Here is a 14493-nt window from a genome sequence, read left to right on the forward strand (position 1 = left end):
ATCATCTTCTCTGTCCCCCTACACGACCAAGCAAATCACCCTCAGCCACAGCCACCAAAACTGACCCCGGGAATCAAGAATTCCAACACTTTCCCAAGAATTTTGAATTCTAATCAGAGTATCTTACAGCAGAGTTGAGAATCATAAAGAGAGGAAAACAAGCCATGTATTCATGGTCGACATCATCGAACAGACTTAAGAAGGCTAAGACTTCAAAGGTCCATATACACATAATCCTTTAAAGGCACAGATAAACACACACTAACACAGAAAACCTAGGCCTATACACGCACTCTCGAACATTTTACCTGCTTCAGAGCATTGGGCAAAGAGTGACTGGAGCTTTGGTTGAGGCATTCAACGCCAGACCAATCAATAAAATCCAACAGATCAACCTGAAAATCACCCGAAAAACGAACAATCAGAACATAAACGTCGAAATCAAAGCAAAAACTTCAAAAAAGTTTCTAATTTCCGGATCAGAAACTCCACCACATCGAAAACCCTAGAGCTAAGATCCACACGATAAGGAATAAACATGGATTTACACACAAAACCCATAATCAATATACGAACCTGGCCTTTCGGAATCCCGCTTGCTGATTCAGCGGACATTGCGAGCTTTTTGGCTGAAAAAACTTAAATCTAGGGATGATCGAAAGGAAGAAGAATATTACGGATTACACAGAGAGCCCAAATATGATGGTGCTGTTCCTTAAGACCCTAAAACGGTGTCGTTTGGGAGGCAATCTAAGGTTTCCTGTCTTTTGACCTTTCACTATTCAATCTTATTCTTAACAAAAATTTAAAATATGAGAGAAAAATCATTTTTTTTCTCAATTACCATAATATCCTTTTTTACTGAAGTTGATATCAATTACTTTTCTTTAAGATACCATATAATTTTTCTTTAAAAATTTAGATGTTAATAAAACTATCCCATTTTTTAGAACTTTAAAAATAGCATCTAAATTTTTATGTTTTCTAAAATTTCTGAAATCTTTTTTTCCAAAATTTTATAAATAAATAAATAAGGAGACGATTTATTAAAATTTTGGAGGAATCGGGTGGATTATTGAGGTTTAAATATAAACTGATATGGTCAGGGAATCTAGAGCACTGAGTATGTAAAAGGGAAGAAAATGGTATCACCATCATCATCATCATCATCATCATCATCAACCCAATACATACCTTATATGTCATTTTCCAACTATACCCCACAAAGGATTATAAAACTCCAAAATTGCCATTACCCCTTCTTCTACCTCAAACTAGGGGTGAGCACGGGTCGGATACCCGAGAAAATCGAGAGATTTGGATTCGGATCCGGGAGACTCGGGTATTTAACTATAAGATTTGTATCCGGGATTTGGTATTTACGAGTATCCGGGGTACGGGTATCCGAAATAATAGTCGGGTACTCGCGGATATCCGGATCCGGATTTATTTAAGAAAAACAACAATATTCATATATAAAATTTTTAAAACATGAAGATATATTTATAAAAATTGATGAATTATGATAAAATATATAAAACAAAAGAGATAATAAGAGACAAATAATAATAAATTTAATTTTTTTGAATTAATATTAAAAAAATATGAAATTATTTCATCTAAAATAATTGTATTTTATAAAAATGTTATATAAATATAAGATATAATTATTTATAATCATAATACGCGGGTACCCGCGGATATCCGGTTTCAAACCACCGTTTTCCTCTCCTCCAACCACACAGTGCGTAAGCTCTTCTCCAATGGCTTCCTTATCCTTCGTCTCCTCCTCCTCTCACCTTAACCTGCGCACCCCCTCCCTTTCCCAGCGCACCTCTTCTTCCTCCAGAACCTACGTCCCCTTCTCCGTCAGAGCCCAATCCGTCGCTCTCACGCAGGACGACCTCAAGAAGCTCGCCGCCGAGAAGGCCGTTGAGTCCATCAAATCCGGCATGGTCCTCGGCCTCGGTACCGGCTCCACCGCTGCCTTCGCCGTCGACCGGATCGGTGAGCTCCTCAACTCCGGTGAACTCTCCGACATCGTCGGAATCCCGACGTCGAAACGCACGGAGGAGCAGGCTCGGTCGTTGGGCATCCCGCTCGTGGCCTTAGACACGCATCCTCGGATCGATCTCGCCATCGATGGGGCCGACGAGGTGGATCCGAACCTGGATCTGGTCAAGGGCCGAGGAGGCGCGCTTCTCCGGGAGAAGATGGTGGAGGCTGCGGCGGAGAAGTTCATCGTTGTGGCGGACGAGACGAAGCTCGTGGACGGGCTCGGCGGAAGCGGTTTGGCGATGCCGGTGGAGGTGGTTCAGTTTTGCTGGAACTACAATCTGATACGATTGCGAGAAATGTTCAAGGAATATGGATGCGAAGCGACGCTGAGGGTGGATGGAGAGGGGAAACCCTACGTGACGGACAACAGCAATTACATTGTGGATTTGTATTTCAAGGATCCATTGAAGGACGGATTCGCGGCGGCGAAGGAGATCGAGAAGCTTCAGGGAGTGGTGGAGCATGGCCTGTTTCTGGGCATGGCGACGTCGGTCATCATCGCCGGTAAGAACGGCGTTGAAGTGAAGAACAAGTGAAGATGATGAACGGAATCTCTCTCTCTCTCTTCTTCTTCTTCTTCTTCAATGACAATTTTCCTTCTGTATATTGATTGATGATGCCGATGAAATCGGAGAATCTGTAAGATTTTGAGAATAAACTTGAAACTTTCTTCAAATGCCGATCCGAATTCTTCATCTGTAATGGTTTTTCAGAAATCGCATAGTGTCTCACCCAGATCAAGCCTTGTTATGAAAACAATCCAATTCCATGGAAAACGTATCAAAGTCTGCAACTTTATGTGAAGATCGAATCAAAAGTTTCAAACTTTATACAACAAATAAAGAGGAACTTATCCAATGATTCATAAGCATATGAAGAACAATGCTTGAAAGTGAAACCGCCAAAGAATCTGGGTCCTTGTAGAGCAATTCGAAAATACTTGGGCTTTTTCATATTTAATGTCGTCTTCTTTTTCGCTGGGCTATGATATGGGCCTTGTAGTGCATTTTGAAAATGTCGGGCTTGAAACGTAAATTTTTAAAATAATGGGCTTCCTCTAGCTTTCGTATTTAATCTCTTTTCCTTTTTCGTTGGGCCTTTATCGAAACCCAACTATATATATAATCGTCTATTTTAAAAGGTAATTTAGTCTAACTGTAGTCTCAATACTCATATGGAATTCGCAATTAGCGGTAATCCATATCATTTATCTACATATTTCAATTGGAATATAAAAATAAATTTAAATTTTGATTTGAGGATATTTTTTAGAAAATAAAAATCGAAATGAAATAAATTCAAATCTACCTAAAAAAACAGAATTTAGAATGTTCTATATAATCGAAAAATGCGAATCCAAAAACAAACCTAACCGGACCAAAGTGCGATATGACCACTCATAACCTTATTATTCTAAATTAAAAATTGACTCATTTATAGAACATAAACAAATCACTTGGTGTTTTACATTTATAAAGTTTGAAATTAATATCGAGTTGAAAAAAATATATAAAACTTTGTTTGTCAGCCAATGAAAATCCGACACGACAGCTAAGGGAGAGGGGTGCACCGTAAAGGGAGTGTGGTGAGGAGCAGAGGGGGAAAACCGAAGAAGGATTGGTGGGTTATTAAATAAAAACGGGGCCCAGTTGCAGCATGCATTCACGTGCCCTGCCAACACCGTTGCCGTTAATTACACTATCATCTGCATCTGGCTCCCTGCATAGGATTCTATACTCTCCCCATCACCACACACACACACATATTTTTTAAAAAGAAAATATACACATGTAAATAAAAATAAATAAAACATTTTTTGAAGGACCGGGAAGGGATATTATCAAATTACATTTTTATAAGAAAATTACGTTCCTTGCCATACAGTATTTTCTTCGTAGGCGGCGTTATATGATAGCTGTTGAGGTTGGATCGTAAATATATATTTATATTCGGATAATATAATTATTTCTTGATTATATATAGAAAAATGAAAGTGAGGGTGTGATTTCCATAGGTACGAATGGTACAATCAATGTGTGGGCTATAATCTCTTTTTATGCATTTGGACAGAAGTCATTGATAGCCGAGAGGGATTGACACAGAGGTTGATGTTTGTGTTTTTTTTAGTATTACTGTCTTTGTCTTTGCCCATTGTTTTTTAAAAATATTATTATTTCCTTTCCATTTAATATCAGTCAATTGTCATGGTACAAAATAATCTATATATGATTCCGTAACAAGATACTGAATTTAAATATGTAATTGTTTTAATGAGATACACTTTAATATATTATAGATATACACATTTGAATCCATTTGGTCGACAAAAATCAAAATTTGTAAATGTTGTAAATTAATTTAAGTTATGTTGGATGTGAAAATCTATATATCAAATGAGTTTTAGTTTAATGTTGTCAATTAATCAATTTTAAATTTTCCACTGCTTTTTTTAGTCAAATATGAATATATTTCCAAAAAAATATTTACAAGACGGGAAAGACAAGTTACAAAAACATCGAATGTAATATAATTACTAAGTTTCTTGGAATATTTTTCCTCCAAATAATTACTCAAAATTATATATATATTTTTCCAATCAGATTAAATAGAAACTAGAACAAGCAGAAAAGCACAGAGATCAATACGTACGTACGCTATAATTATTCATTTATGAATTCATACCAACCAAACACCTTCATCTTATATTTTAATGATAATTGAATCTTTAATTCCTCAAATAAAAATATAAAAATAAAAGAGAAATAACGGAAGGTAAGGAGATAGAGTTAAAAAGAAGAAGAAGAGCTAAGTGAAAGCAAACACCCAAAACACAAAACCATTCCAAGAAAGAACAGAAAAAAAAAAACCGAATTCGTCCCCCCCCCCCAAAAAAAAATGTTCCATGGCGGAGTCCCGGAGCAGCTCCGCCGCTTCATAGCCGCGCCTCCGCAGCCACGGACGCCGGAGATGGCGGCGGCGGCGGCGACAAGGGCCACACCTTTCCCTGTGTCTTTTTCTTCCTTTGAGACCACCGACCATTTCATGAACTCCGTCTTGGGTAATAACAACCACAAGATCATTCATCACCATGATCATCATGTTGACATCAAAGATGCTGGGAATTCCAGATGGATGGGTCCCATGAATCATGATGACGATGGTCATCAGTATCGTCATCATCATCATCACCATCCATGGTCTAGCGATGAGGTTCTTGCCCTTCTCAGGCTCAGATCTACAGTGGAGAATTGGTTCCCTGGGTTCACTTGGGAGCACATCTCCAGGTATAAATACACACATACATGTACATATATAAGTTGGTATATACATACATACATACATACATATATATAACCATTATGTACCTATACGGCTCAGCAAATTATTCGGTTCTTTGACACGTAAAAGCCCAATTAATTTGTTTGTGTTATAAAGGAATCCCATATTTTGTGAAAATTTTAATCAACTGTGGATGAGAATTTGAGTTTAAGTTGATGGAAGCAAACTAAATCTTGTTTTGTTCCTTTCTTCTTGGAGCTCTATAAATTTGAGTTTAGTATAGAAGCTTATCATTGATAATGCCGAGTGATAAATCTCCAATTATACCTTGACATGACAATTTGTATGTATGTATATATATATATATATGTATGTATGTATGTATGCATTGTGGGGGGTCTCACATTTTTTTTTAGTTTAAAAGATTTGAAATTCTTTTGAATTATGGATATCAGATAAAACAAAAAAAAATCCCATCACATGTGCAAACTCACATATTTATTCTGTACAACTGCATAGATATTAAATTCGGATAATGATGATGCGTGAATATAGGATATATGTGTGTGTATGTATGTATGTATGTATACATGTGTGTAATGATGTTTTGGCTTTTTTTCGCAATGATGGTGAGCGTAGAAAGTTGATGGAGGTTGGGTTTGAAAGGACTCCACAAGAATGCAAAGAGAAGTTCGAAGAAGAGGAGAGAAGATATTTCGGCAATAATAATAGCAATGATCACATCAACCATTACAACAACAATGGCAAAGGCAATATCAGAATGTTTAGCGAGCTTGAAGAGTTTTATCATCATCATGGTCATGATGAACATGTCCATGATGATGATCATGTATCATGTGAAGATGGGCACGGTCAAAACAAGAGGCAGAAGCCAGTAGAAGAGCCAAGAAACCAAGCAAAAGACAGAATGGGACAAGACATGGAAGAGGGCCCGAGGGAAGAGGAGGAGGAAGTGGGGATACACCATGGCAAAAGCGAAAACATTGAAAATGATGGGAAATCATCATCATCATCATCAAGTGCGATGGCCATGATGATGATGATGATGGGCGAGAAGAAGAAGAAGAAGAAGAAGAAGAGGAAGAAGGAGGGGTTTCAGCTGTTGAAAGGGTTTTGCGAAGGTCTCGTGAGGAACATGATTGCCCAACAAGAGGAGCTTCACAGGAAGGTTCTAGAAGATATGGTGAAGAGAGATGAAGAAAAGGTGGCAAGAGAAGAAGCATGGAAGAAACAAGAAATGGAGATGATCAACAAGGAGCTTGAGATTAGGGCACATGAACAAGCCCTAGCAAGTGACAGAAACTCCACCATCATCAAGTTCATCTCCAAGTTCACATCTTTGAGTGAAGATGACAACCATCACCATGATCATCTTAATCATCATCATCATCAACAACAACAACATCGACATGGGAATAAGGTCCAAAGCCCTAGCACTTCTCAAAGTTCATCTTCTTTGGTTCTACCAGAAACCCCAAACAGCAAAATTCAAACTTTATCATCTCAAACCCGGATTTCCGAAAGTCGTTTATCTTTCCACCACAACAATGAACCCATTTCAGTTCAAACCCTAAAAACCAATACCCATAACCCCAAACCGCCAAAAAGTGATGGAAACTGCGACCTTGGCAAGAGATGGCCAAGGGATGAGGTTTTGGCTCTGGTTAACATCAGGTGTAGCATCAGCACCAAGATCAATTGCGACCATCATGATCATGAAGACCAACATCATAAAGATGGACCATCATCAACATCAAAGGCTCCTCCTCTGTGGGAGAGAATCTCGAAGAAAATGCTGGAATTGGGGTACGAGAGAAGTGCCAAGAGATGCAAAGAGAAATGGGAGAACATCAATAAGTACTTCAGGAAGACCAAAGACGTTAGCAAGAAGAGGCCAGTTGACTCTAGGACTTGCCCTTATTTTTACCAACTAAGCGCTTTGTACAGCCAAGGCTCCCTCGCCGGCGCTACCGCCGGAAAGGAATATTCCGGCGGCCAAGACCCGGAAACCCGAGTCGTATCTTCGAACATTGAGTCTGGAGATGATCCAAAAATGCACGTAGCTGCGAATGGTGATGATTACGAGAAGAACACAGTTCAAACTTCGGGTTTCGATTTTGAGTTCTAGTTTTTTTTTTCTGTCGGATTGGAAATTTTAAAATTTTTGTCATAATTTCAAGTTTTATATATCTATACATATCGACATGCAGATACGAATTAAGCGTCATAATCGTGCGATTAACAAGGGAACCCTCTTGTACTGTAGTGAGCACCGACAAACAGTAGAATTCAGTTTTACACATTTCTACAAAATAATAAACCTAAAATTAATTAATTTCAGCAATATATATATATATATATATGAGCTGTTTGGTTCAGCATGAATTTCCAATATAGGACAAGGATTGAATGCCATGTCAGTGGGAGGAGACATGTACATGTTATTATTACAATTCTGAAGGACCATCGTTAGTGTTGTTGCTAACATGCCCCTTAGGAACAATTGCGTAGTTGTCAACATTGCAACCTGCTTCATTTTAGAAAAATTAGGCTTTTATTTATTTATTTTGGGTAGAGACGGCCATTTATTTCCCCATTAATATGAAATATAACATGTTCGTGCAGCTATTTTCTATATATAAAAAAAAGTGTATTTTTTTACAAAAAAAAATATTATAAACTCATGTTGTTTTCTCCATAATTGTACATACAAAACTAAGCGAAATCAATTTTTTTTAAAAAATATTTGATATTATTATTGATATTTGATTTCGAACGTGGACAAGATCTACGGCTAGAAAAGGCCCCACCACGTGGCCTAATACATCCCAGACTTCACAAACAAACACGTACAGTGAATGTCCTAAAAAAACCCTAGATACCCCAAGAAGACCGTGGGTCCCACACGTCACATAATTCCAACATTTATAATGTAATGTAATTTAATTCAATTTAAAATTGGATTAAAGGGATTAGGGATACTCTCCTCTGATGCAGAATCCGTCGTCACATGCAAGGGCAAAGACTCTCTGCACCGCTCTATTGTCTTCTTCTATCGCCGCACGTGCGTCCTCTGGTCCCCCCCTTATCCGACGGCTCAGATTCCCTTTTGTTTTTCTTTTTCTTTCCTTTCCTTTTGCATATTAATTATTTTGTTTGACCTAATAAAAACATCATTTCTTAAAAAAAAATGATTTTTTTCATCATAGACATAATCTCTATTAAACGGCGTCGTTTTCAGCTACTCTCGTTCTCCTTCCTTTCAGCTTAAACTACGTCGTCTTGGGTCAGTAAACATCAGTTGAACGTAAATTCCTCAATACCTTTCAATGGAACAAACATGAGATTCTTGAGCAAATTGGAAAAAAAGGGTGATTTGAGTTCAGCTCTTCTGCGAGTTCATGAGCATATTAATGGCGTTCTTGAATGGATTCTTGTCTTGTTTGGCTCTGTTTTTTTCTTCTTTCCGAAATCTGTTTCTGCTTACACATACAAATACGGTTCCTTGATCTTCTTCAGACATGTTTATATATATGTATCCTGTTTCCATGACACGGCAGTTGTTCATATGGAGAAGAAGACAGGGATTTTGGACACAGACTGTGTTCTTCGAGCAAAACCCTGTATCTGATGCGTTTAAGCTCAAGCAAATCTGGACCCAAGATGCAGTTTTATGGCTTCTTTCTTGTAACCTTTACGTTATTCAAGATCAATGCTTGTGAACTAGACAGCTCAAGCACAAAGTACGTGCGCGCATTACAGTGACTTTTGGACCAGACCCCGAAAGCAATCAGTGTTCTGTTCCGTTCTGTTCTGGTCAGAAAATCAAAGCCAGCTTTCCCTCCCTGCAAGAACTCACTAGATGATGTATCACAGAGATTGAATCATCCTCTTGAATTGGAGAACAAGATTCAGAAGGATCCCCACATATTCCACAGATTAAAAACAGCCAGAGAAAGAGACTCAATGAGAGTAAACATAGGATATACGGGCAGAAACGTTGAGCAAGAATCTAACGCATTCAAGAAAAGAAGAATTTCCCATATCCGTACTTCTTCCCCCCTTTCACCTTCTGTTTGATCTTTCATATCATTCTCGGACGATTCAGGTGGTTTCGTACTTAGTAGTATCAGATTTAAGGAACTCATCTTGGACAGATCCATCTTTGACATCATCATTCAAATGTCTTACATTCGATTATCCTGTCGAGATGGCAATGGCCCTTTACTGTCAGTCTAAGTCATCAATGACCAGAGGTTGTTAGTCTCTGCCACCATAAGTTCCAGACACCAAAACTAGAGGAAGAACTAAGCTAAAAACCATTCGAAAGTCCACTGGCTTCTGGAAAATCCCTTCTATGACCACCAAGTCATGCTAGCAATTGAGAATTCCCTGTAAGAAACCTATAGATTAGTCGTGCATAGAACACAACATGCTCATGCAGAGAAAACTAAAGATTTGAGGAGAACAATTGACGATATTTTCACCATCAATTCTTGACGTGATTTGATTAATCATGGCTTCCAACCGCCCTGCATCCATGGCACCGGAATTTGATCTGAACGACTCAATTCCAGAAGCATAACATCTGTTACAGATTATCTGAAGTTTTTGTTTCTTCTTCCTCCTCCACATCCTAAGTGGACGAAGAACAAGAACAATGGTTTAACAGCACAACCAGAACAGACATATGAACACATAGATGTAAATGCAGATAGAAGACATAAATCACAGGCAAAGACAAACCATCTCAGGAGGGGCATATCTAAGGATGTCAGGTGAACAACATTGCCATCCATGTCCACTTCATTAACAATATAATCCGAGTAACTGTAAAAAATATTTGAACAGATATAACTTAATAAACGAACAGAGCTTCAAAGGGCTAATTCATACACACGAAGCTGGTTCATAGCAAAAGTCATCACAAACACACCCAAGGTGAGCCTTTTAAAAAATATAATTCAGAAGTAAACAAAACATCATGTAAAGAATCACTTAGGCCAAACATTTAACATACTAAAAAAGAACACTTTCACCGATTCCCCACAAACCCAGAAAATTATAGAAACTACCCAACATAAAAAAAAAAAAAGGTTCAAAATTTGAAATTCCTGACCCGTGAAACAACCTAGAAGAACATGCATCGGGCATATACTACAACAAAAAACGAAGAGAACATGCACCATTCACTTACGGATCTTATGACCTCTGTTTGAGAATACCGCAGAAGAACGGGAGCTGGAAGATGAAGCAGGAAATACCCACATCGGGATCTTCCACGGTTTTCATCTTGTCTAGGGTTTTAGCAGTTGACGCCATTGTTGTTGTAGTGCAGTGGTTGCTCAAGTAGGGTTTTAGCAGAGACTCAAGACATGACGATACAGTTTTCTTTGGTTCCATTTGCTCCAGTCGATGTGAAAAAAGAAACTTTTAAACGCAGCGTTTTGTTAACCAAACCCGATACTGGTCCGAATTAAACCGGAATCGGACAGTACCGAACCGGTTCAGTCTCGTCTAACTCGGGGAAGTACGGTACGCAAAAAAGGCGACTTTCCTCTGGTTGGCCTTCCACTATTACAGATCGAGAACTCTAGGTTCAGGCTTCAAACCTTCCGCGGAATCAGATCGAGTCAGTGTTGAGAGAGATGGTGACGAAAACGGAGGAGACGCAGTTGAATCAACTCGAGAATCAGGTCGATAATGGCGGAGGCGGCGCGTGGGAGTACCTTTGCCTTGTTCGGAAGCTGAAGGTTCGTCGGTCGGAGAAGGTGTTTAAGCACGGTCTCTCGATTTTGAATGATCCTGGAAAACGATCTGCTCTCGGCCCAGAAGGTAAGTTGAGTCCTTTGTGTGATGTGATTCCGAATATCTTAACTTGTTGATTCCGAATTTGAGTTGGGTTCTTCGGATTTCGGTTTTTATGCGATTTCGATTAGTCCTGGTGGGTTTTGTTGGTTGAATTCTGGGTATTCTGAAATTTATCTGAATTGAAAATCTCTCAAACTAGGTTTAAGTCTGGCTGCATATCGCTTTTGTCGACGGGATTGATGCTGTGATTCTTTTCCGACCAAAAAAACTTGATTTTGCTTGTAGTATGGTCGACATGTGTTTGTGATAAATCTGGGTTTCGTAGTTAGATTGATTTCTTTATTGTATGGTCCCTGCTTGTGAAATTGAACATCTTGTTTTAGAAGCATCTGTCTTGCTGCTGATCAGGCTTGTACACTAGTTGCTGTTCAGGGGCCTGAGCAAGCTTATAATTGGTCTGTAAAATTTGCTCTGTTTTAAAGTAGTTTGATTTTAATAAGTGTCAAGAATTATGAAATGTGGACAGTCTTCTTTCAGCAACTTTGGGTTTCGAGAACTCGAAAATTTAGTTAAAAGATCATATCTTGCCTATAGTTACTCTGTATCATTTGACCGAGGAAAAAGAGTAGAAATTGTTGTTTATCATTCAAAATCTTAAGTTATACCCTTTGATAGATTACGAACAGACACCCTATATTATTCTTTTGCCAGGAATGATATTCATCTCCGTGTTTGTACAGATGAAAAATCTGACTTTATGTTACAAGCTGATAAGATTAGAGCTTTGGTCTTGGTGTCCTATCTACAGATGTTTTTAGCTTTAAGGGTTAGGAATTAAACGGTTATATTGCTTGCTAACCTTACAGTTATATATTAAACTAAATGGTAATATACCTACATTTTCTTTTCAGAATGGACCCTATACGAGCAGGTAGCAACAGCGGCTATGGACTGCCAACGCCTTGACGTTGCACAGGTGTATATCTTTGCCTTGCCTTTGCACATTAAAGTGGTACCTTAAGAAGCAAATTTTTATATTGGATTTGGATCATCCCTCTTTCCATTTATGTTTATTGTTTTGGACTGAAGCTCATGCTGAAGTTGTGACCTCTGAAATTTTCCATATATTGGTGTATAGCTTGGGCACATTGCAGATACATTGTGATATGAATTTGTGTAGTACAATGTTTACTAAGAATGAAGAAGTTGGAAATCGTGAATTTTGATTTTCATGTGCCTTAATTTCCTTTGTCTTTTCCTTCTCGAGCTGGTCATCTTTGTTAGTGTGAAATCAGGGGATGTTTTACCACCAGTATACCTTCGGGGTTTTTTTTTTTTTTTTTTTGCAGAATTGCATAAAGGTTTTGCAGAAGAAATTTCCCGAGAGCAAGAGGGTTGGTAAGTCAATTTGAGCCTTGGCAAATTGTACAATTATGCTTTTCTGATTTTGCTGAACTTAATGGTTTTCAAGTCTCTTTCCACTTTTCTCCGCTGTATGTTCTTGCATTTCCTTCTGGTCTGGTCTACAATATCGATATGTAATGATAACAGTATCCCTTGGTTGCATTTTGCTAATGAATTCCAGGCAAGCTAGAGGGATTGTTGCTTGAAGCAAAGGGATTATGGGAAGAGGCTGAAAAAGCATATTCAAGCCTTTTGGAGGACAATCCACTCGATCAAGTAGGCCTATGCACCTCACCTTGATGAAGCTACAACCAACTAATTCTGATAATATAGTTCTCTTACAACTCGATGTCTCATACAGGTGATACACAAACGAAGGGTGGCTATGGCCAAAGCACGGGGAAATCTTTCCTTAGCCATTGAGTTCCTTAACAAATATCTTGAGCTGTGTGTTGCTTGCTTATACTGAGCTTCATTTCAATAAATGTACATACAGAGGATGGAACCACACCGGCTGATATTTTTCACTTCTTCGACTCTCCCTTTATGCAGATTCATGGCTGATCACGATGCATGGAGAGAGCTTGCAGAAATTTACCTTTCCTTGCAAATGTCAGCATCTCCAACATATTTTTCCGAGATCATTTCAGCGACAATTACAAACTTTTCCTTTTCGGTTTTATCCCTTGTTTCAGCCCAATTCATCATTTATATATGCGTAACAGGTACAAACAAGCGGCTTTCTGCTATGAGGAGCTCATACTATCTCAGCCTACAGTTCCACTGTACCACCTAGCATATGCCGATGTAAGGCCATTCTTTCATTCTCAGTTGATTGTTATCATACATCTTTATAGTTTGGACAGCAAACTCATAAGAAAATGAAAAAAGGAAGATACCTGAGTCATCATATAACATATGGGGTTCGTCGGTGATGCTAGGTATGGTAAGTCTAGACACAATTCAACATTTTGAACATAGTAAATAAAGTATGAGGGCATTGTAATGAGGAAGTACTCTTCAATTGTGATTCTTGTAGGTTGCATCTTACTTAGGAAGTTGATAATATACTCTATTCCTTTCTCTTTTCCCTTTGGAAATTGCCCTTAGAAGCTGTAAACACGTAAAACCTCCATGCGAGAGCAAATATCGTTAGAAAATCGGATGCAGAACTTGGAATCAAGTTTGATTTTTTTCGTCCTCACCTTGTTACTTTAATCTGTTTGTGATGTGTCCCGAATTAGGTGCTTTACACAATGGGCGGAGTAGAGAACCTTATCGCAGCGAGAAAGTACTATGCAGCTGCCATAGACTTGACGGGCGGCAGAAACACCCGAGCCCTTTTCGGGATCTGCCTGGTAAGCTCCCTTACATCTCTTCCTATTTTCTTCAGGTTTTTCGTCATCTTCTCTCTCGAGTTTGAGCCTGAAAACATGAATTGCCATTGTTCCGTTTCAGTGTGCCTCGGCCATTTCGCAGCTGTCAAAGGGGAGGAACAAAGAGGATAGAGACATGGCGGCGCCCGAGCTTCAGTCTCTGGCTGCAGCTGCGTTAGAGAAGGAGTACAAGCAAAACGCTCCTTCTAAGCTTCAGCTCCTCTCTTCCGCGTTGAAAAGCTTGAGACTTTGATATCGGAAACGCCGTTTGAGGCCGGCAAACGCAAACGCAAACGCAAACGCTGGTTGGGTCGGTCGTGGATTATGTGGAACATGCATGGTAGACTGTACTATCAGTTGGAGGTTTCTGCAAACATTTTTGGTGTTTCTGATTTCAGCCTTAGTGTCTGGTTTTTCTATTTCCCTTAAATTTCTGCATCTCTTAAAATTATTGAGATTCTGTCACTTGGTAATTCTTTTTCTGTTTTTAATTTTAAGCTAATAAAAAATAAATTATAAACTCTGTATGGAGAACTTCTTATTT

General features: G+C 38.7%; 5 protein-coding genes across 8 annotated transcripts in view; 3 read left to right on the forward strand and 2 right to left on the reverse strand.

Moving 5' to 3' along the window:
• The window catches only part of LOC104818636 (PITH domain-containing protein At3g04780), a 2331-nt gene extending 1621 nt beyond the window's left edge, over positions 1-710 (reverse strand). Inside the window, exons 1-2 of the mRNA XM_010548297.2 lie at positions 577-710; positions 309-395 (exon numbers count right to left, since the gene is read on the reverse strand). Coding sequence (XP_010546599.1) covers positions 309-395; positions 577-615 — 126 coding nt within the window. The 5' untranslated portion in view covers positions 616-710. The remainder of the gene's footprint in view (positions 1-308; positions 396-576) is intronic.
• Positions 711-1715: 1005 nt separating this feature from the next.
• On the forward strand, positions 1716-2755 carry LOC104818637 (probable ribose-5-phosphate isomerase 3, chloroplastic). The gene has a single exon (XM_010548298.2). The coding sequence runs from the start codon at positions 1764-1766 to the stop codon at positions 2592-2594; it is 831 nt and encodes a 276-aa protein (XP_010546600.1). The 5' UTR covers positions 1716-1763; the 3' UTR covers positions 2595-2755.
• A 2088-nt stretch (positions 2756-4843) lies between these two features.
• On the forward strand, positions 4844-7600 carry LOC104818638 (trihelix transcription factor GTL2). Of its 2 annotated transcripts, XM_019203292.1 has the most exons (3): positions 4844-5342; positions 5977-6722; positions 6753-7600. In XM_019203292.1, exons 1-3 carry the CDS (start codon positions 4954-4956, stop codon positions 7484-7486), a joined length of 1869 nt encoding a protein of 622 aa, XP_019058837.1. In that variant the 5' UTR covers positions 4844-4953; the 3' UTR covers positions 7487-7600. The 2 variants fall into 2 exon arrangements, with proteins under 2 accessions (XP_019058837.1, XP_010546601.1); XM_010548299.2 differs by having other exon boundaries at positions 4919-5342; positions 5977-7600.
• A 1783-nt stretch (positions 7601-9383) lies between these two features.
• On the reverse strand, positions 9384-10839 carry LOC104818640. 3 transcript variants are annotated; one of them, XR_772712.2, is made up of 4 exons: positions 10556-10824; positions 10105-10188; positions 9846-9916; positions 9384-9750 (listed from the first exon to the last, which is right to left on the reverse strand). XR_772712.2 is itself a non-coding variant. In XM_010548302.2 (4 exons), the coding sequence occupies exons 1-4, from the start codon at positions 10759-10761 to the stop codon at positions 9728-9730; spliced, it is 450 nt and encodes a 149-aa protein (XP_010546604.1). In that variant the 5' UTR covers positions 10762-10839; the 3' UTR covers positions 9384-9727. The 3 variants fall into 3 exon arrangements, 1 of the variants encoding a protein (XP_010546604.1); XR_772711.2 differs by having other exon boundaries at positions 9846-9994; positions 10556-10804; XM_010548302.2 differs by having other exon boundaries at positions 9846-9994; positions 10568-10839.
• Positions 10840-10916: 77 nt separating this feature from the next.
• Positions 10917-14462, forward strand: LOC104818641 (ER membrane protein complex subunit 2-like). Its single transcript, XM_010548303.2, has 9 exons — positions 10917-11193; positions 12081-12145; positions 12519-12567; positions 12755-12849; positions 12935-13020; positions 13126-13185; positions 13299-13380; positions 13818-13931; positions 14032-14462. The coding sequence occupies exons 1-9, from the start codon at positions 11007-11009 to the stop codon at positions 14200-14202; spliced, it is 909 nt and encodes a 302-aa protein (XP_010546605.1). The 5' UTR covers positions 10917-11006; the 3' UTR covers positions 14203-14462.
• Positions 14463-14493: the final 31 nt, after the last annotated feature.

The sequence above is a fragment of the Tarenaya hassleriana genome, unplaced genomic scaffold, assembly GCF_000463585.1.
Source record: "Tarenaya hassleriana unplaced genomic scaffold, ASM46358v1 Cleome3, whole genome shotgun sequence".
NCBI lineage: Eukaryota > Viridiplantae > Streptophyta > Magnoliopsida > Brassicales > Cleomaceae > Tarenaya > Tarenaya hassleriana.

Bases quoted from the DNA above. Each gene is read 5' to 3' on its own strand.
- LOC104818637 (XM_010548298.2), top strand. From the start codon at position 1,764: ATGGCTTCCTTATCCTTCGTCTCCTCCTCCTCTCACCTTAACCTGCGC.
- LOC104818638 (XM_010548299.2), top strand. From the start codon at position 4,954: ATGTTCCATGGCGGAGTCCCGGAGCAGCTCCGCCGCTTCATAGCCGCG. The intron at 5,343-5,976 runs GTATAAATACAC...TGGTGAGCGTAG, and splicing joins ACTTGGGAGCACATCTCCAG to AAAGTTGATGGAGGTTGGGT.
- LOC104818640 (XM_010548302.2), bottom strand. From the start codon at position 10,761: ATGGAACCAAAGAAAACTGTATCGTCATGTCTTGAGTCTCTGCTAAAA. The intron at 10,189-10,567 runs GTCATAAGATCC...TATTTTTTACAG, and splicing joins TGCGGTATTCTCAAACAGAG to TTACTCGGATTATATTGTTA. The intron at 9,995-10,104 runs GTTTGTCTTTGC...TCGTCCACTTAG, and splicing joins GATATGCCCCTCCTGAGATG to GATGTGGAGGAGGAAGAAGA.
- LOC104818641 (XM_010548303.2), top strand. From the start codon at position 11,007: ATGGTGACGAAAACGGAGGAGACGCAGTTGAATCAACTCGAGAATCAG. The intron at 13,186-13,298 runs GTCAGCATCTCC...TATGCGTAACAG, and splicing joins ATTTACCTTTCCTTGCAAAT to GTACAAACAAGCGGCTTTCT. The intron at 13,932-14,031 runs GTAAGCTCCCTT...GTTCCGTTTCAG, and splicing joins CCCTTTTCGGGATCTGCCTG to TGTGCCTCGGCCATTTCGCA.